Source organism: Cottoperca gobio, chromosome 13 (genome assembly GCF_900634415.1).
Source record: "Cottoperca gobio chromosome 13, fCotGob3.1, whole genome shotgun sequence".
NCBI lineage: Eukaryota > Metazoa > Chordata > Actinopteri > Perciformes > Bovichtidae > Cottoperca > Cottoperca gobio.
The window spans coordinates 21,352,253-21,374,934 of NC_041367.1; the positions used below are offsets into that span (position 1 = coordinate 21,352,253).

At 39.8% G+C, this 22,682-nt stretch overlaps 1 protein-coding gene across 5 annotated transcripts in view; it reads right to left on the reverse strand.

Annotated features, from left to right (window-relative positions):
- gdpd4a (glycerophosphodiester phosphodiesterase domain containing 4a) overlaps window positions 1–21,729 on the reverse strand; it is a 42,878-nt gene extending 21,149 nt beyond the window's left edge. For 4 of the 5 annotated variants that reach the window (XR_003833306.1, XM_029446760.1, XM_029446758.1 and 1 more), the window contains exons 1-4: window positions 21,454–21,729; window positions 4,138–4,368; window positions 2,675–2,780; window positions 2,125–2,228 (exon numbers count right to left, since the gene is read on the reverse strand). Coding sequence is in view for 4 of the 5 variants with exons in the window: in XM_029446760.1 (XP_029302620.1) it covers window positions 2,125–2,228; window positions 2,675–2,780; window positions 4,138–4,199 (272 nt within the window). In the remaining variant the exon portion in view is untranslated. Of the gene's footprint in view, window positions 1–2,124; window positions 2,229–2,674; window positions 2,781–4,137; window positions 4,369–5,788; window positions 5,907–21,453 lie in introns of those variants that run through there. The other variant, XM_029446759.1, reaches the window with a different exon arrangement.
- Between the last annotated feature and the right edge of the window lie 953 nt (window positions 21,730–22,682).

The window sequence follows — 22,682 nt, forward strand, 5'->3', positions numbered from 1 at the left end:
CCGGTCTGCCAACCCCTAGGCACTGTCCCAGACTTCCACGCAATGTTGACGAGGCGTGTCAACCAAGACAGCCCCTCAACACCCAAAGCCTTCAGCATTTCTGGACGGATCTCATCAACCCCTGCGGCTTTGCCACTGTGGAGTTGTTTGACTACCTCAGTGACTTCCATCAGGGAAATTGACGATGATCCCCAGCTTCCAGCTCTGCCTCTGCCTCTACCATAGAGGGAGTGTTAGTCGGATTCAGGAGTTCCTCAAAGTGCTCCTTCCAGCGGCCAATAACCTTCTCAGTTGAAGTCAGCAGGGTCCCACCCTTGCTGTACACAGCTTGGATGGTTCCTCGCTTCCCCCTCCTGAGGTGCCGGATGGTTTTCCAGAAGCACCTTGGTGCCGACCGAAAGTCCTTCTCCATAGCTTCGCCGAACTTCTCCCACACCCGCTGCTTTGCCTCTGACATGGCAGAAGCTGCCGCCCTTCTAGTCCTTCGATACCCTGCAACTGTTTCCGGAGTCCTCCAGGATAACATAACCCGGAAGGACTCCTTCTTCAGTCGGACGGCTTTCCTGACCACCGGGGTCCACCACGGTGTTCGAGGGTTACCGCCCCTTGAGGCACCTAAGACCTTGAGACCACAGCTCATCACCGCAGCTTCAGCAATAGAGGTTTTGAACGTCGCCCACTCAGGTTCAATGCCCCCAACCTCCACAGGGATGGCTGAAAAGCTCCGCCGGAGGTGTGAGTTAAAGATCCCCAGGACAGGGGCTTCCTCCAGACGTTCCCAGTTCACCCGCACTACCCGTTTGGGTTTACCAGGTCTGTCCAGAGTCTTCCCCCACCCCTTGATCCAACTCACCACCAGATGGTGATCAGTCGACAGCTCCGCCCCTCTCTTCACCCGAGTGTCCAAAACATGCGGCCACAGATCAGATGATACGATTACAAAATCGATCATTGACCTTTGGCCTAGGGTGCTCTGGTACCACGTACACATATGAGCATCCTTATGTTCGAACAGGGTGTTTGTTATGGCCATTCCATAACTAGCACAGAAGTCCAACAACAAACAACCGTTTGTGTTTAGATCAGGGAGGCCGTTCCTCCCTATCACGCCTCTCCAGGTGTCTTCATCATTTCCCACGTGTGCGTTGAAGTCTCCCAGCAAGACTACGGAGTCCCCTACTGGAGCCCCCTGCAGGGCTCCATTCAGGGTCTCCAAGAAGGCCGAATACTCCGAACTGCGGTTTGGGGCATAGGCAAAAACAACAGTCAGAGTTTTCCCCCCCATAACCCGAAGGCGTAGGGAGGCGACCCTCTCGTCCACCGGGGTGAACTCCAACGTAGCGGCGCTCAGCCGGGGACTTGTGAGTATCCCCACCCCGGCCCGACGCCTCACACCTTGGGCAACTCCGGAGAAGAATAGAGTCCAACCCCTATCCAGGAGTACGGTTCCAGAGCCAAGACTGTGCGTGGAGGTAAGCCCCACCAGATCCAACTGGTAGCGATCCACCTCCCGCACTAGTTCCGGCTCCTTCCCCCACAGAGAGGTGACGTTCCACGTCCCCAGAGCCAGCCTCTGCTGCCCGGGTCTGGTCCGCCGAGGTCCCTGACCATCACTGCCACCCATGTGACAGCGCACCCGACCCCAGCGGTTTTTCCCATGAGTGTTGGGCCCACAGGATGGATGGATGGGAGGCACCACGTAGCTTCTTCGGGCTGTGCCCGACCGGGCTCCGTGGCAAACCCGGCCACCAGGCGCTCGCTGTCGGGCCCTCCCTCTGGGCCTGGCTCCAAACGGGGGCCCCGGGCTTCCTCCGGGCAGGGTCTCTCCTTTCCTTTCCCTTTCTTTCATGAAGTCGTTTTTGAATCATTATTACTATTATAATTATTATTTGCACCTTACTGTTATCTTTATTCTTTTTCAATATTTGCATTATTTGTATTTGCACTTTCCCCACTTTGTATTGCAACTGCTGCACAGCTTTTCCCTATTTATCTATCTTATCCCATCACAATGACCACAAATGCCCCAAGAATCATCCTACAATCATCACGAAAAACACTCAATTCAACCAATGAGTGTGTGTGTGTGTGTGCGTGTGCCAACATGTCTGTGCTGTTACCCACCAGTCAAAGTCGATGTAGTCGTTCTGAGCTTCACTCCAGAAATAGAGGAATAAAAAACTCAGGAAGAAGGTGAGGATCAGGAGGCCAAAACTGCCACACTCCACCTGTAACACACACACACGCCATGTTTCTTGTCTCACCAAACTACCTACTTCTACCTAGAGAAATTCATTATTTTAATAAGTAACAAAGTTTAAAGTTTAAAGTGATTTATAGTCATAATTGGCCTTCTGATGCTAGACAATCTGGCAGATACAGAGGAAGTCAGTCGTATTGCCAAATGCATATGGAAGCAGTATATTTTAAAACAAGCTGACAGAGTATATATGTGCTCATATTTTTCAGGGGAAAGCAGTAACTGACTGTTTGAGTCAGCAGGCTGGACGTACGAAAAACGTCTGAGAAATCAATACTCTCTGCACGATCAGCAAACTAACCAAACTCAACTCACTGTTTATAGATGGTGCTGTGTGTGTGTGTGTGTGTGTGTGTGTGTGTGTGTGTGTGTGTGTGTGTGTGTGTGTGTGTGTGTGTGTGTGTGTGTGTGTACCTTGCTGCAGCAGCACTCTCCTGGCTGTGCGCGGGCTCTTTGGTATCTTCTCCATTGGCAACCATAGAGGCCGGCCAGGCAGGAGACAAACGGCTGGTGTTCATACCTGGGACAGTCAGGTAGGAATTACTAATAAGGTAAACATCAGTGACCTGAATAGAACATTAGGACATGTAGCAACATATTACCTAAAAACATTGTAGATATATTAAAGATAAAGAATTCTGGAAAACAACAATTGCGTGTTTTATTAGAGCTGGGTGTAGAGCACTGAAAACTAGAGGAAATTGTTATGAAAGTCCCGGTTGATACAATTCACTGAGGTCTGAGGCTAAATAGTCTCATATAACCTTCTTTCTCTCCTTATGGTTTTTGATTTGCAATGTGCACCTGCTAAGTTTCAGCAGGTGCTGACTGTCAGGCATCACTGATGGCTTTGATCTGAAATGTGTTTTGTCATTCGATTGGTCCAACAGAGTGGAAGTGCATCTCGTGAACTCATTAAGCTGCCTGTCAGTTCCAGGAATCTCTACGTTAATCTAAATTAAAGCAACCTAATGGTTCTGAATCAGCCTCCAGTGTTTGACACATGCAGCTTGTAAAAATAAAGTGTGTAAAAGTAAGAAGGCTGCATCTGGAGGTTCAGTGTGTCAGACATGTAAACTATCAAAATGACTGACCTTCTGATCATTTCAGTTTGCATCTACAGGCTGTACATGAGGCTGCCATTTAAAACTATTATTTATTTGGTTATTATTTTTAGTTACTTTTAATTTTAGTCACAAATGTGTGAATCAAATAATAAGCTTTATTGGCAAGTAGTTGTTCATATACAATAATAATTAATAATCAGATTTGATACTGGATTTAACTCATAAACGTACAGTAGTCATACCAAAAATAAGAAAATAGCCCTCTTCAGATGATGCGTTCAGGCTACTTCTGTACTGAAGCACTGTGACGCATCCTTCTGTGCAGACACACAGCAGGCTGTCCTACATCAGAGCAAACACTTCTCCATGAAAAGAGCACACAGCAAAGTTTGTAGATCATCCTGAGTAACCAGGACATTGTTTGTCCTAGAGAGATAATTCAGCTGAGTTGTTGATTTTTGCAACGGTATTTTCTGATCATTTAAAACAAATTAAATCATATTCAGCTACGATGGTGGCAAAAGACCTCAAAACCTCACAAACCGTAAACTAACTGCAAGGCTGGACTCCATTAGTAGGGGGGTATAAAGTGTTTTTTCTTTGTTTGGTTTTCTTATTTTATGGTGGATAGTGGTCTCTTCTTATATTACTCCAAATTGCAGTGCATTTTAAATATCAGTTACTAACAAGTGCTGTCTTCAAAGAAATGGGAATTCATATGAAAACTGATGACTGCAACCTATCTCCATTACATTAGGGTGTAGGCATCATCAGTGACTGGCAGTGATGGCGCTGTGTGCTGTTCTGTACCTTTGCAGCAGCTGCCGCCGCACCACCTTTAGCTTCCCCAGCTTCAGTCTGGTCACAGGCATACACTCACCCACAGCCCGGCATCACAGAGACAGAGGGAGAGCGAGGGGGAAGAGGGAGGAAGGACAGGAGAGAGAGAGAGAGAAGAGGGAGAGAGAGGAGGAGGAACAGGAGAGGGAGAGAGAGAGAGAGGATGGATGAAGAAAAGGCAGGACTGTTGGCCACCTTCACCTAGAGGGAGAGACGAAAATTTGAATCAATATAACATGTATTTATAGGAAAACCAGACTCAGCAGGACTGTGTGTGTGTGTGTGTGTGTGTGTGTGTGTGTGTGTGTGTGTGTGTGTGTGTGTGTGTGTGTGTGTGTGTGTGTGTGTGTGTAGTCCTGGCCTGCTTAAACTAACCCAGAAGATACAGATACTCTCACAGAAATACACACTGACCTACATCTGATATAATTGTGAATACACAAGCTGTGTGATTCTACACAACATGCATCTGCTCAGGTGATGTCTAACTTGTGTACACACACAACACAAGCTATTTGAATTAAATATTTCTTTATTACTGGTATTTCCATTTTATAAACTAAATAATGAATTGACTTATAGATTAATCAATAATAAAAGTTATCATTAGAAGCTCTCCTCGCTCTATCTGTGGCAACACCTGGTTAGTAACTGCATGCTGCTCATGGTGGACATCCTCCATCATTTTCTGATTAAACAGTTTAAGTTTGACTTGGCTGGTTAATAATGTGAAAGTGTTATTTGATGACCCTGACAATTGTTCTTTATATAACAAGTGTTGTTGGAGTTTTAACTGCTTCATACGATTTCCCTTTGGATGTTATATTTATTGATATCTGTCACACAGACTGACAAAAGGTATTAATATTTCTCCAAAAAGGATTCAGGCCGTTTTCTTAAAGCTGTCCTTTTAACTATTCAACAGCGGCAGCAGCAGCGGCAGCAGCAGCAGCAGCAGCGACAGCAGCGGCAGCAGCTGTCGAATAGTTATGCAACAGCTCCATATCCACTGCTCCACTGAACCAAATACCACAGCCACACAACAATCAACAAGCAATTAGCCAACCAGAGAAGCAGGCCAATCCATCACCAAATCAGCTACAAGTCAGTGCAACATCCCATCACAGTTTACACGTCACATCAAGGACCAACAGTCAATCTGAATACGTAAAACAAATGTAGCTGTCACACTAAGCTGTGCAACATTTTCATCCCATCAAGATAATCACAAATTTGGTAAATTTGATTAAAAAAATTAAAACGTAAAAAGAATTAGGGCTGCAAGTAGCCAACTTATGACGTCTTGATATTGTTTCCTTTGTCCGACTTACAGTGCAAAACAAAAAAGTTAGCAAATCTTCATATTTGAGAAACTGGAAAAATATACTTTTTGGAACTTTTGCTTGATAAGTGATTTAAAACAATGAATCAATAATCAAAATTGTTATTGATTGTTTACAGTTAATCGATTCATTGTTTCAGCTCTAAAATGATGGCAGACCAAAGAGTAGAGCTAGTAAACATCACACTACAGGTCATTGAGCAGACGCTCTTATCCAGAGCGACTTACAGTGAACTAAGTACAGAGACAGTCTCCCTGGAGCAACTCAGGGTTAAGTACCTTGTTCAGGGGCACAGTGGTGGCAGCCTGGTATTGAACTCCCGACCTTCTAGTGTTTTGTTCGGAAGGCGTACCACTAGATACAACTGGCAGGATTTTCCTGAAACTTGGTGGAAGAGTGAAGCATGGGCCAAGGAAGAACCCATTACATTTTGGAGCAGATATGATTCACGGGACAGGTAAATGCATAACGTGTCACTTTGTTCACATTGCAAGATAGGGCATTTGTGCTGCATTCATGTGGTGTCAGTATAATCGGAAAAAGAAAGAAACAACTCAGAAAGTTGGCATCAATGTTGGTACAATAAATGGCGTACATGTTGGACGAAAGTAAACGTTAGCTTGAAGGCTCTGAGCAATAAAATAGAACACATCTTCTTTGTAACATCCATGTTGTATCCACATTACGACTTAAAGCTCAAGAACACAGTCTGAAGAACGACTTCCCAACCCGGGAAACTGGACCATAAGAGCAAGTGAATGCACCATTGGCCTTGGCTGAAAACTAGAATGACACTCTAGTTTTTGAAATGACTTGATTCTTGAGTCAACAACGGTTGCAGATCCTTTTTGCACCAGAGAAGACCTCTAACGTGAAACAGTCAATAAAAGGACATGGCAGTTTTATTTAAAACAGACTGATTTATATAACAGATAATCAAGCTGCCAATTTGTTTAGCAAATCAGTGTCAAATATGTGCCATCATCACTGCTACCGTCAGTGCCACTAAAACTCTATTATGCATATATTCTTCTGTAGATAACCTAGACATTTACTTTTCAATGACTATTCAGCTATTATTATATTTGATCCGAATCCCTGTCATTGTAAATAATCTTCTATTTTATTTTGGTATATAATTATCCATTTAATTGGTCCAACACAATCCTAATCTACGGCTTGCCATTCATTTTGGTCACTTTCGTTGTTTTCAGTCTCTGTGACTGAAGTCGACCGGGTCAATTCAAACATCCACGCGGCTGCCATGGCAACTGTGAGATCAGATATGTTATTATTACTGCTGTGGGAAGGATGAATGTGGTGGGGTAATAAACAAGAAAGAGCCAGATGGAGTAATAAAAGAGGGAGACATCAGGAGTCATCAAAGCTGTTATGCACTAAAATCACACGTATTCTGCAGGGTAACACGCAGAGGACTCTCTTTACACACTCAGGATAAATTAATGCATTTTAGACTGAGACTACAGCATAAAGGAATATAAGAGACACATAAATACAGGAAGAGAGAAATACACCAGAAGAGAGAAAAAGAAAACGCATACCAACATAAAAAAGGCAAGATATGTGGAGTCTCAGACAAAAAAGGTCGTCAGCCTGCAGACAGGTCTTATCTGTGATTGTGAAAGGGACTTATGGAAATGGGAGGCATAACTAGAAGAAAATAAAGTAGGTCCGAGAAAAACTGTTAATAAAAGCAGATTGAGAGACATATTTAGGAAGTTTTGAAGGGTTATGTAATACAGTAAAGATTTCAGTTTAAATAAGAGATTAAATCTTTGCATTATTCTGTCATGACCTCCAAACAAGTGACAGGAGGCCGGCTGACCTCGACCATTAACAAGAAGCAGAAGTCTGATCGCTGTCCAACCAAATGTCTCCGCTTCTAGTTTCATTCATGATGCACAGGACTCACATTGAATTCAAAGGGTTGATAATCCACTGCAAACCTGTTACTGTCAACTCTTCTCACTTCTGTGTCCATCTGTAATCGTGTTTGTGCTTTAACTGCAAAGCTAAATGTATCTGTAAAAGTGGTAACATTACGTACTGTCCTTTTACGGTGGTATTTGTTGTACTAGTTTATGACATGTTGGTTTTTGTGCGCTGTAACTCTCATTATTGATTAATCCACCGATTATTTAAGTAATGTATTCAGAATGTTAGTTTTATTCAACCAACAGTCCAAAATCTAAAGATATTTTATTTACTATGATGAATGAAAGACAAACATCAAGACATCACATTTAAGGAACTGGAGGTCTTTGACATTTTGGCTTGAAATATGAATAAAACAATAAATCAATTTGATTAATCAAGCAATTATTTAATCTCTAAACATATTGGAATTATTTTGGAATTACAGTCCTACATTTTATTTACTGTTATATTTGGTACTTTGTCCACTTGGATGTTTCCCTGGGAGGAAACCCTGCAAGGTCTTTCCAACACAGTGTTTGCAGGTCTGCAGATATGTTGCACTCTGTGCTTCTGTCAGAAAATAAAACTCTGCTTAGGCCTCTCAGTTCAGAGGTTTTCACTGTTCACTGTTTTTTAATGTATTGACCTACTTCCATCAAAGTCTATACACACAACGTCTACCTGCTCCCTCTGAACATTTAATATGTAGAGCGTATCAGGATGTCACATTAAAGGTGAACTTGTTTACCTGATTTTAAATCTTGACAGCTGTTTTGTCACCGAGTTGGTGCTGGGGTCATAAAGTGCACAGGCAGGGTTAATTAAAATTGGTCCAGCTGATGTCAGCTCTGGCTCAAATCACAGCAGAGACATTTATTACAACATGTTTTAATGCATACTTCCTCATTGATGTTCACATCATTTTTGTGATGTAAGGCAAAGTTCTTTGTCTCCATCGTGTATGATGATAATGGAGGGAGCTTTTATAAATGTCTCACTTCAGCCAGATTGTCTTTGAAGGGCTTATACAATAGAACATAACCAATATGTGTTTAAGCACCAAGTGTCTCTTAATCCACACCTGATAAAAGTTTTTTTGTTTCCGCTGATGAATGTCTATTTTTTCCTGTCAATACTAGTGTACATCTTTACTTTCACTGCGTCTGACCCTAAGTAGGTCAGATGCATGACAGGTGGTGACACACTTTAAGGACTTTCTGTTAAATTTATGCTGAGAAAGTTTTTAAAAAAACCCTGCTGTCCATGAAGTGAGAGAACAGACAAATATAGCACATGATAAGACTTCCAAACAAGAGAAGGTGGTTTTGCTACAGAAGGTCCTCTATCTGTATTGTTTCCTTAGTCTTTGTGCATCTACCCTTTCATTCTCTCTCTGTCCATCTGTCTTTTTCGCTACCTAACTTTGTCTCTCACTAATCGTCTTAATCTCAGTTTTTCTTCCATCTGTCAGTGTTCCTCTTCCTCTGTGAACAGCCTGAAACTGGCCACTACTTTAGCAGCTTGACATCAAACTACATGACTGGACAGCACATTATTCAGCCAGCTCTTTATAGAGAGAGACACAGTCAGCAGAGGTCAGCTGTTGACACACTTTTCTATTTATGCATGTGTATTTATAGGTATATTTATATATATTAACCAACAATGACACATAACACAAAACATCCCTTCCTGAAACTCATGTAAACACGTTTCCCTCCGTACATGTTGAAGGTGTTGCTGTATGATGTTATGAGGCGTTATTAAATGTTAGTAAAGCTTCACTAATGCTTTATTCTTCAGATTGTGAAAAGATGTTGTAAATCCTTTTTACAATATACATATATATGTAGATATGTAATATATATATATATCTATATACACATATATGTATATACATATAACACATATATGTATTATGTATCTATGTATATATATATATATATAGTATAACGTAAATATAGATAGGAGAGAGAATAGAACACAAAAGATATAGAGAAGAGGGAGATAGATATACAGAGAAATATGAGAGAGAGATGAAGATGAGGAGAGAGAGATAACATATGAAGATAGATATGTAGATAAGGGCATAGGGAGAGAGAGGGATGAGAGAGAGATAAGAGAAAACAGAGAGAAGAGAGTAAAAAAAAGAGAAGGAGAGGGACAGAGAACAAGAAATGGAGGATGAAAGAGAATAGAAAAAGTATGTACCATGAAAACACAGAAACACAGAGAACACATAGATACAATATACAACAGACAACATATATATATACACAATACAAGATACTACATACATACATATATATACACATATATATATACACATATATATATACACATACATATATATATATATATATATACATATACACATATATATATACACATACATATATATATATATATATATACACATACATATATATATATATATATATATATATACACATACATATATATATATATATATACACACATATATATATATACACATACATATATATACATATACATATATATACATATATATATATATACATATACGTGTATATATATATATATATATACATATACGTGTATATATATATATATATACATACATACATATATGTATATATATATGTGTATGTATATATATATATATGTGTATAATTAATATATTAAGTGCTGTTAGCAGCCTTTCACTAATGTTGTGGGTGGTATATTTTCTGAGCAACATAACAGAAGATTCAAATCTTCAAATTCAAAACAAGTATAAATATTAACTTCTTTATTATTCACAGTGATGAACCCATTATGCAGCAACGAGATGGAAAGAAAAACACATGTTTTTGTCCATTACAGGTGCCATAGAAGATTAATGGTTTCTGACTATGTGGCCAGTGTTTCATCATATAATGAGGCAGCAGTGGGGGTATTTATCATCTGAAGAAAAACATAACCATTAACCAAACTGCTGTAGTAACATGTCATAACCTCTGAAATTAGAGGCCTACGCAGAGTTTTATTTTATCACAGGAGCACAGAGAGCAAACTATCTGCAGACCTGCAAACACTGTGTTGGAAAGAAAAATTAAAATCAAAGAAAAATTAAAATCAACGTGGTGCCTCATGTAAACCAGGTGTCCAGCTTGTGATTATCAAACTTCAGACTGGTGTTTGACTGGCTGACTGATTGAGCCATTTACATCTACTTCTCCCAACTTCTAAAAACTCTGAATGTTTTCATGTTCCCAAAATTGCAACATGTTGCTCTGATTAGCAGTGAAGTCAAACTAAAATGTGATCAATCATTTGTTGTAATCTGCAATGGTGTCTGTCTGTCAGATCCGGACACATCTCATCTTGCGGTCAGTTTAGGAACTACATGACACTCACTGTTTAAATATCTCGCATTTACTGTGTGATATAGTGACTCTGCTCTTTTCTCTGTGAAGGTCAATGTTGTATTTCATAAAAGTGTAATCATCTAGTTTAAAGGGGTAGCAGTCTTTATTCAGACGAGGCAAACTGCCTCTGCTATTTTACGCTGTGGGAGATCCTGCTATCCAATGTCTGCTATCCTGCTAACTGACAATTACATTCACACCTTAAACCCAAACAAACACACAGAGCACAAAAAACATTATGCAGAGCCCTGGGTCCTTGAAGCTGTGAGCCAACAGCTGTAACCACTGAACCAATGCAGCGCTACAGGAGCGACATGACGCAGGTAAGTATCCATGTTTGACAAAGACTCAGACAGGCAGCACTGCTCTGATCTCAGTGTGGGATGTCCTCTGGTACATCACACCGACAGGGAAACGGACAGACGGAGAGGTGGGAACCCTGCCATATGTGCACCTCTAAACAAGTAACACTAGTGTACACACTAGTGATGCTCCGATCCTAATTTTACAGTACAGATGTTGATGTACCATGTTTAATTAATAAGCTGTATGCCTCGCTCTGGAAGTGACTGGATCATTATTGTACGTATGTAAGGCAACATCAGGCTCGACTTAAACATTGCTTTCTTAACTTTGTAAAAAAAGAAAGAAATACATAGACATAAATATACTCAATTGTTATTTATGCGCCCGATGTTTCAAGGCTGAGTCCTTACAGAGCGGCCCGGGTTCAGTCCTGGGCCCTTTGCTGCACGTCATCCCCTCTCTCCCCCCTGCCCTTCCTGTCTCTCTCTAAGCTGTCACTATCAATAAAAGCAGAAATGCCCAACAACAACAACAACAACCGCAAATTCAATGACAGAACATACACAAACGGAAGCACACACACCTGAAATGTGTGCGCACTCTGATACACAAATATCAAAGAAAGAAACATGGTTGTCATCATGATGCCCTTGACAACATCTCCAGTGTCTGTCAGGCTTGTGAAGGGATTGAAGGATGAGCGTTGATATTCAGACAACCTCCTGTACTGTGCATCCCCTCCCACGAGAACACTAAGGTGTTTTGAACAATTCTAAATCCAATATTACAAACACTTGTCTTTTTCATACACCACCACTGAGCCAAGTCAAATTACATTTAAACAATAAGTATTAAGCACAGACCCCTGTTTATTTTTATTTGTTACTGTTGGAAATCTTTTTAATAATAAAAACAATGTCCTCACTTTCTACCCCGCTACTTCCAGCGCCCTTGTTCAGGCCACACCCATCGTCCAACTAAGCCATCATTTTGATCTCATCTACACACCTGAAAACAATAACAGTATTGCTGCTGTGGCTGAACACAAGAGAACAACAACAACAACAATAATAATAATAATAATAATAATAATAATAATAACATAATTTGGACAGAATGCCAAATAGTTCACTGGTTGATAACATTTACACATTTTAATTACAAGTTGCAAAGTAGCCCTACATTGTGGAGTACTGACCCAGGAAAACAAGAAAATAGTTTTTTCCAAAAACTTTGTTCTACTTTTCCAAAAGGACAGATTGTTGAGAAAGTGTTCAGTGAAGAAAGTGTGCCTTGCTCCTCTATTTGGGTCGGATACAAAGAAGAACGTTAACAGATCAATATATCCATCTATCGTGCTAAGTTAACATAAGAAATACTTGTTTACTAAAACAGGTTTGAACTTCAGAACTATTCTTGGCATTTCATATATAATAGGCAGCAATTATTACAAAGCATAATCAGGGTTCAAATGTATGTTATACAAATACTCCACACATTTAGCTGACACCAGAGCCTCATTGACTTCAACAAATAAGAAAAAATAAAAGTATTTTGTGATATGTAGAGTTTCTATGAAGGTACTCTGGTTCTAGCCAGGTGTGCTGTGGCCATTAAAGCCGTCCAAAGTGCTGCTTGTCTTATACAGGCAGGTCTGTCTCATCTCCACAGCACCCCAGCAGAAACCTCCCCTGGAAAGTTCTTTGTGCTGTAGGTCTGTACTGTTGTGGTGCCAGTAAGTCAAAGGTTCCTTCAGGTTAAGCGGAGCAGTGAGGTGTGAGGCTCCAGGTTCATTATCTAACGTAGCTTAACAAACCGTGTGACTGCAGCAGTTAAGGAGAATTCATCTTGATGTAAGGAACCAGTCAGCCTTTTATGAGGCCTCATTTATCTCTACTTCGAATCAGTCTGGAAAGAATTTCCATCAGTGTCATTTTTCTTTGAGATGTTAAAACTTGATCCTAAGTGCCAGCTTATATTTTCATATCAGAAGCAGCTCTCTGGCATCAAACAGCCCACTCAGCAGTTCACAAACTGCAATGCACCAACAGCAGGCTGGGCTAACCACAAACCCACGATAAGTCAGTTTTCAATATTTAATAAAACTATTAAAAACAAAGAATTCAAGGCTTCCATATTCAATCTTTAGTGGAACCTGTAGCAACACTGCCACAACAAAACGATAAAGGCACGTCATCACAATCTCCATCTCAGGGTGATGTGGGGAAGTGAGGCAGCTGGGTAGAGAACAGGTTAGCAATCTGTCATGTTTCTCTTGCCTGTTCGGCTCCATTACATCCGACAGGATCACCACTGCCTCGTGTCCCCGGCAAGAATGAAATCATAAACTGACAGGGCTGAGCAGGCTACAACTGGCAATATGGCACCTATACACGTGGACTGTTCTCTTGCCTCATCCAGGAAGCCGACAGTAGGGCTTGAGTGATTTTGAAAAAATATCTAATTGCGACTATTTTGATTGACGCAGTGGCAATATGGCTCACAATTTTGGAGGGAGTGATAATATAATAATATTTATTATATTATAATATATAGATCATATAATAATATTAAAATGATCATGGTCGGATTTTTTGCGAGGATTCGTACAAAACTTAGATTTTGTAGAATACGAAGTGTAGGCTGTGACATCATGTTTTGCCTTTAACAAATATTGCTCCTCCTGCAATTTGGATATTGCAAAAACACAGAGACAGACCTGCTAAATGTCAGGTGCACCGGTGCGACCAATGAAAATGTTTTGTCGCATTTGACAGATCCTTGATTGCATGTGCTACCACAACGGTTGCATCCTGGAGCCCAGTATCTAATACAACTGCTCTGCCATACAGTCTGCTTTTATGATGCCAATAATGTTGAGGGTTTCTTTCTTTTGACAGTCATGAAGGTGTTCATTTAGTTACATGTTTGCATTATATTGAGGTGTTTCTAATACACCTTTCTGTATAATGTAGTCCAGTACAACACCATCTTTAATTATGACCTAAATGATAAACATAGAATTTAAAGTACACATTTCTGACTATGTCAACCAAAACTAAACATAATAAAAAAGGTAGAATTTATAGCAGGGCAGTTGTATTATAAGTTGTCTGTCTTTAGATTGTACAGGAGTACAAAGAAAGTGTTTATATTTGTGGGAAACCATTTTGGATGCTTATTAAATCAGTTAGGACTTCAGTATTTACAGAAGGTTCCAGGTACTGGACACAAGATTAAAACCTGCAATATGATGCAAGCTCGTAAAACAAGCCCATAATCTGCAGTGAAAATGAGCACAACCATATAAGTGAGGGACACCCTCATGCAACTTGAACAATATGAATGACCCGATTCCTGTACACACCAGCTGGTGAGGTACAATGCTATGCAAACATTGCAAAACCACAAACCAATCCAAACGTTTCAAAGTCAGAGTAAGAAGAAAGATATCTCTATTAATAAAACATGTATTTAATAATCTGATTTCAGCTCTACTCCAGGTTTAACCAATATATATATATATATATATATACATAATTCTTGAAGGTGTTTTCAATTGACACAAACACAAAACTGACATTATGTTTGAGAGCAGAAGAGTGTGTGTGTGTGTGTGTGTGTGCGTATCTAATTTAATTGGTCCATGTGGAATAAATTACAGTAAATGACAATGATAATGTTTGTGTCTTCAGTTATGTGCCTGTGCGTTTTTATGTAAATACTGTGATTATAATACCCATAACTTATGTGTTTATCTCGGTCTCACTCACTGCAGTCATCTCAGGACAAGAAGGGAAAATAACAACAAACAACAAAAGGTGACTCGAGCACACAAGATTAATTTAGCAAACGATTGACAGAAAACGCCTGATGAACACAACACGGTTCGTCAGCTAAACAGCACTGTAACAACTTCTATTTGCAAACCAGGTTTTCTCCAACAGTGACAGCAGCAGCTTGTTAATGCTTTGAATCCCCAGAGAGATTGTGGAGTGCCATTTAAACCAGGGAACAAGTCCCTGCTGCTCCTGTGGAGCTGCTCAACTGTGGTTTCAGGATGTGATTATGCACAAGATTAGATTAATCTTTAATGATCCCCTTGGGTTTGAGTATTAGATGTATGAATATGAAGCAGGGCAGTGCTGAGAAATAAATAAATATGTGAATTCCCAAAACAGTTTTAAATATATTGTTCAGTAAAAGTTAACAGGGGAATTCTTAATGGGACTATACACAAGAGAGCTCCTCAGCTTATTGCTTTGTATATCAAATGACACAAGCTAGAAGTAAATACACTAATGAGGTACTGCCGTCCAACACGCAGCTCTTTTTGCCAGAGATACCGATGCAGCAGAACCTGGAGCTGAATGTGATTGGTTGCAGACTGCCCGGGTAAAACAAGGAGGGCCGGTGGTGAGGAAAAAAGCAATCACAGAGCTCAATACTGAATACACACTGCTAGAGGCTGCCTGCCTGTACAGTTCAAGTGTGTGAGTGTGAGTGTGAGTGTGAGTGTGAGTGTGAGTGTGTGTGTGAGTGTGTGTGTGTGTGTGTGAGTGTGAGTGTGAGTGTGAGTGAGATGATGCAGCAAAACACACAACATTAGAGGAGAAAGAAATATGTGCAGACAACGTGGAGGCAAAAGATGAAGCAGATATTAGATAGATGGCGAGCGGGACAGAGAGCAGGGGAGACGGTACCCATAAGACAATGCAGCCCTCTGTATGCAGACCGATCAGCCCTCTGCTGTTCACTCACTATCCAACACATCACACCATAGCTAACAATAACAACATGTGCTCATGTGAAAGTTTCATAGTATAGTCATTTGTTATGTACAAAATAGTGCTGTCACAAGATTCTCAGATTTTATTACACAATTATCATGGCCAAAATAATTCACTATAATAATATTATCGCTATATGTAGAGAAAAATAAATAAATAAACAATGCTATCAGTCAAATTCATCTTTAACTTTGTTTATTGTGCGTTTTGTCTCTTTTTGGACAAATGAATTACTCTAATTTGTGTTTGGAGCGTTGGGTGAGGAAGACAAAGCAAGAACAGAAAGAAATATAAATGATTTAAGGGATTACCTACACAATGTTATCAGATTTGTGTTATTAACTTTATCAATAGCATTTTTCAAGTGTCACAGTTATTGTCAATATTGTGTACAAAATTGTGATAAATTAGTATAAAAACAAATATGTAAACTAATAGAAAACACACAAGCCTGCACAACGCTCTAAATGTCTTAGTAGATTTTGGTGCAAAGCCAAAGCAGAAAAGTAGACGTGAAGTATTTCATTTCATTTAATGTTCATTTGTTAGAGACAGATACAATATACATAAATAGCACAACAATTGTCCAATGTTAATGTATCACAGCATTTATAGCTACTGCTCATTTTCAATGACAATCTTTCCCCAACAACAACCACATCGTTTTATTTGGCTGATCAAAAGTAAGTTGACAGGATATTGTCCTGATATTGCAGGAATAATTAATTGTTGGCACTGATCTTAAAAGAAACGTTGTCACTAAACATAATTCTTTTGGAGAATTGTCCAACATTAACGTTCTGTCTGGCGAGTGAGTTGCACCAGGACACATGTTGATCAACATCAACAACCTAAACTCTTCTGGAAAGGAAGGTCAAATCTTCTGCATAGACATCAACAGTCTTCTTGTTGCATCAGCAGTTATTAGAGGCACTAAAGGTCACCTACCCACTGACTTCACTGCTTAGCTTTTACAGCATTGATGACAGCCGGCCATGTGCTAATTTGGTTTATCACCGATTTAGTCTCGAACAAATGCAACATTTGTCTTTGAAACTAAATAAACAAAACGACACACACAAACTTACAACAAATATAAAACTGATATTTTCTTTTCACAGTCCAGTCAGGGTTTCTCAGCACTGCTCTTCTGGCATTTGTTTTTCTCTGTCTCAACACAGACCCGACAGCAGAGGGCACGATCACGTTATCAAGAAGCATGTATCAGCAATTATGTTAATGAGTCTTGGTAGATTAATAATGAGCCAACCAACATCTTGATTCATTCCTATAACTGCTGGTTACATGTTGTCATCAGACAGCGACTGAACAGCCTCAGTGAGAAGGAAATGACCCATATCAGGAGGATTTCATTGCTTTCTACTGCTAGACTGGGATTTCTGTCAGTCTGTGGGAATATTCATTCACAGTAAAAAATAAAGAAAAATTAAAAAATTAATTAACTTGTACAGAATATTAAAACAAGAATTAAAAAGCAACTTTTATATGCTAAACAATGCACAAGAGAGTTCTGATTCTGAGGGCTTTCAATTCCAACTGTATGGCTCAAAATCTGTCTATAACTCGTACGGTATTAATATTTGTTTACTTTTGTTTCTTACTGATTTTCCTTTGAGAAAAACTACAGTCAAAATAAAAATACACATCCTACTAAACCTTTGTCTGTGGACATGTCAGTAGTCAGAAGGTCAGAACGTTGTTTGGTCAACTTGATTCCCCAGACAGCTGGGAAGTTTGTTGCGCCTTCAAGCAAGACAATTCAATCCAAGCTGCTGTGCTGCAGACATGAGAGACAGAAACCCACCTGAGGCTAAGCTCTCTCTTTTCAACATGTGTTTGATGGCATTATGCGTATTGCAATATTTCCCAAAGCAATAAACACCCAAACTATCCTTCAAGAAGGCATCTTTCCAGAAGTTCATCAGGTTTCAGAAGGCTATAAAGCATGGAGACAGCATCAACAGGCAGTGCTCATCATTAGCTGTACAGGGATTCACAGTCATTGTTCAAAGGGTCTAAAGTCACTGCTGTACCTTTTGCCTTCACAGTTAATTAACAGCATGAAAAGTTGTGTAACTGTTCGGCCAAACAACAACACAGAAGCAGTGCTGCTTGTTTCTTTAAAAATATTTATATAAATATAAAATAAAATATAAAAGTAACAAAGCTGCGACTGAGTTTCAAAAACCTTTTTTGACCTGATAACGCAACACAAAATAATGATATTTTACAAAAGATAATCATTATGTCAATAACAAAGATCTGTCTAAACATTGATGATTCTCAAATCATCAGCCAAGGAGGCCACGATTCAAACTCTGTGTCAGTCTAATCATCTGCCTTTCTTTCCCACTGCGTCATTGTACACAAATGTTTCATTCAGGTGCAGCTCTAGTGGTGCGCACTAATGAAATTATCTCAGGGGTCTTTCTGATGAAACTAAAAAGATGAAGCAGACAGAGAACAATGTCAGATGCATCATGTTTAAAACCGTGCAAATGACAAACTGTATATTCACATATATGATTGATACTTAAACTTCGAAAAATCTTCTGCTTCTGTTTTCAATTGTGAGGGTGTCTTCATTTGAATCACTGATGTTGTAAGTTCAGCATCACTGCACACCACTGTCTGCTGTGCTGTTCCCTTAAAGGATGGAGCAACAGTGACGTCACACAGAAACACAGGGGGGCTCAGCAAGACGTGAACACTAGTTTCTCTGATGACTTGTAGCTGTAGAGGAGCTGTTGCATCATGACGCTCTCCGCCTGTCTGTGTTTACATGACGTCTGTTCCAGGTGTGTGGGACCTGAGTAGTATGGCTGTGTGTGTGTGTGTACACGTGTCACTGTTTCCATACAATCCAATTGTGGACAATTTTTTAGGGAGCCTATAATCACACAATGCCATTGTGCTCATTATCTTTCATAGCCAACAAGTGAAATGTCAATTATCTGTCTTATGGACATATATATGAGTGGTAACATAAAACCAGGAAACAAACAACACACAACATTCAAAACCCCTAAGAGGATCACAAGCCAGAATAGCTTTGCAAATTCAGGACTAATCATTTCAAAAATTGACACCTGAATCCTGTAGTGGTGGAAGTAAATGTACAAAAGCTTGAGCATCAACATATAGTGCCAAACGTAAAAGGAATCATTGTGGAGAATGGCACAATTTCAGAATAATATATTACTGGATCATTATCATTGATACATCTTTCATAGCATGTACAGCTGGTACATGTAGGGCTAATTTTAATTACCAGTTCCTCCAGACATATGCCACTGCTGATAATGGTAATGTCACTGCTCTGTGCCACTTATAAACAGCATGCCACTCGTTGCCTCACCACTGGCAGATACCACTCACCACTGGCCCATAGATGTTGTGCCACTCTTGTATTTGTCCTATGGTGAGTGGTATGTTGCTGATGTTAGACGGGCCTATCACACAAGCCAGCAATCGTTGCTTTGGACAAGTTTGACAATTAATGCTAGCTTTAGGCAATAATGTTATTTTTTTCATGCAAAACTTGGTACATGCCAGTGGGGAGTGGTATATGATAGTGGAACATAAGTGGCTTTCTGTGTTTAGGTGCCATAAACCAGTAGAACAGCAGCGGACTGCCAAGGCTGCAGTCAATGAATCTGGCCCCATCATTCATTCATATGGTTCATAAGGCCAATTTGGTTTTCAAATAATATGTCACTTGCAGTGACAGTGACAGTGACTGGTACTGAACAGCATAGCAGAACAATGTCAGAAAGAAAATATGATCGTAGAGCGCAAAAAGGAAAAGTACAATGGCTGAAAGAACACTGTGATCAAGATCTAGCGGTGCACCAATAGTCAACCGTGACATACCACTGAGAGGCGGCATATGCCAATAACAAATGAGTGTCTTACCATCAGCCACTTTTATGTCTAGGCAGATCCAAGTAGGCTCATACTTGAACCTGAGTTGAGCTGACTTGACTGGCATAGTTTGGTATAGCAACACAACTACATGAGTGATGAGAATTGGAAAGGACTGTGTCAGATGGTCACATTCCTTACTTGTCCTCTGTATTTTTGTATCCTGAGTATATGCACCATAAAGCCAAATGCATCTTGTCCAAGCCTCTCCACATTTCTGCATTTTCTGATCAGCTATCACTTAATGGTCATTTACACTCGTCAACTTATCAGTTTTTGAGCAAGGCTTCAGTTCAGACATCAGGAGACATGTCTGTTTGCCTCCTAGATTTGAGAGGACACACTTAGACACTGATGATTTCTGACAATCTATCATCAGTTTGTCAATTGTGATTAAATTACTAAAAATACAAAATATATATATAATACTCTTGCACTGTGAGTAACCGTCCTGCATATAAATGCAGTGGTACTGTGACTATTTGTCCTGATTTCAAGCTGGGACTTTCAAGGATTTCTGACAATTTGTCACTTGATCTCTGCTCCCTGTGGTGATGATACAAGCAAGAGCATACCTTGTCATTCCCACCCATTATTTCTCACACAGCTGTAGGTCTATGAACTGACCTTGGCTGGGTGATAAATATATCTTATGTTCTGCCACGTGACTCGAACTACAAACGATCCTTGTTGAATAAATGTTGAGATTTCGTGTAGTTGTGTATTGATCTATGGGATAACAATAAGGCTGTGTGTGAGAAACGTGATTCACTGCTCAGTCGAACAGCCGCAGAAAACACAATCAATCACAACGTCACTATAAATCAACCATCTGCAGAAGAAATGCTGTTCGAGCTGAAGTGACAGAACATTTAACATATGTGACAACATTAACTGCTGAGACACGACTGCAGCCTCTGTCGTTGTTTATAAACTGAAGAGAAAGACTTAAAATACCAAACAGCGGCTGTAATGATAACAGACGAAATACTTGAAAACCTAAGTAATAAAGAAATACATGTTTTGCGACTGCAGTCCTCATGAATTAGTCTGAAAGCGCAATAATATTGACGATAACTATAATCGAACTCGAAAACTTATGACCAGTCTTTTTATTAACATTTCACTCATTTGTAATGTCAAACTTGTCACTTCCCAGTAGTTTGAGGAACAAACACGTTAGCTGCCTGCGTAAAGACATAAACTACATAATACCACAAGTTGAGACTCTAAGAGACACTGACGGCACCTGATGTTGACAATATTTCAATGAAACAGCCAGATGACTAAAAGGATAAAAAGAAGAAGAATGTAAAGGACATTTAACCTACCAGTGAGGAAAAGAAAACACAGTATTCTGTATTGTCCTTTACCAGCGCAATATCGCTCCGCTGGCTTTACCCTGGAGCTAGGCTACATGATCTGCTACTTAGACGTTGACTGACTTTCACATTAAAACGAATACACATTCATTCAGTCCATTCAACGCGAACTCATATTTACAGTATGCCACGTAAAGGTCGTTCAAATACACAATCTCATCATGTAAGAAAGAAATGGACATGTTCTTACCTAAAGGATGTTTGTTTGCTGCCGGACTGCCCGTTCACTCCGTCTCTCTTTATATCTGTCGTTCTTTTCTGACCGTTACGTTTTGAGGCACGAGCCGTGTATGCTGCAGTGTAGTCTCGTGCAGCAGTGAGTGCAGCCTCTCGAGCTCTGTTTGTTGCTGCATGTGTGAGTGAGGACATAGGGATGTACAGTACCAGCACGCGCTCCCGGCTGGCTGAGGGGAGGAGGAGAACTGCAGGCACGAGTCGTCTGCGATGGGCTCCAACTCACCTGTTGCTTACGTCACCACGGCGCGCTCCCTGTCTCTCCCTCGCTGTCAAAATGGTCTTATGCCATCTAATGATAAGTCATTTTGCAATTTTAAAAAGCACTGAGGATAGAACTCCTTTTAGAGATACATGGCATTGACATTATGAGTGCTGAATGCTACAATAAAGACGTAATGCATTATATTAAAGAAGGAGTGTTAGGCTGCTCCTGGAGGAAAGGTTTTTTGGGACATTTTTGTAGGTAGAGGGCATGGCTATTACCATGTAAATTCTGTATTACTGATATGATTAAAGAAGTACACATCAACATTGTACGCAATATATAGGCTATCCAACAAATCTATATTTCTCCAAAGTCTTAGATATTGAAAACACATTTTTTTTTTTTTTTGCAATGATGTGAACTAGAATTGTTTTTTATATTTTACCATTCAGTAACTTTTGGGAATAGAAAGAGTGATTATATATTGTGTAAAGCTAATCATAATATCAAAGTTTCACAATTATAAAGAGTAAAAAAGAGTAAAAGAAACAGTCAAAATGTAGTTCAAAAACCACAGGTGAAAATGGTGACTACATACACAGTCAAGTGCTGTACTTAAGTACAATATTGAGATACTTGTCCTCCACTTGAGTATTTCCATTTTATGCTACTTCCTACTTCCTTAAACTACCCAGCAGTATATACTGTAGATTAGTTCAAATTAGCTCCACCTTTACCAGCTGCAACATTGAAGTGATGAACACATGAATGTGTCAATAATTCAAATCTGATAATGTAATTAATTTTCTGCATATTTAGTGCTTTTGATAGTATATGTTTTGATGCTAATATTTTTTAAAGATCTTGAATGCAGTGGTATATTTCTCATATAAAAGATCTGAACACTTCTTCCACTCCTGTTCAAAACTGAGATGATAATTACTTTGAAGGACTACATGGAAAAACAAATCAGGAAG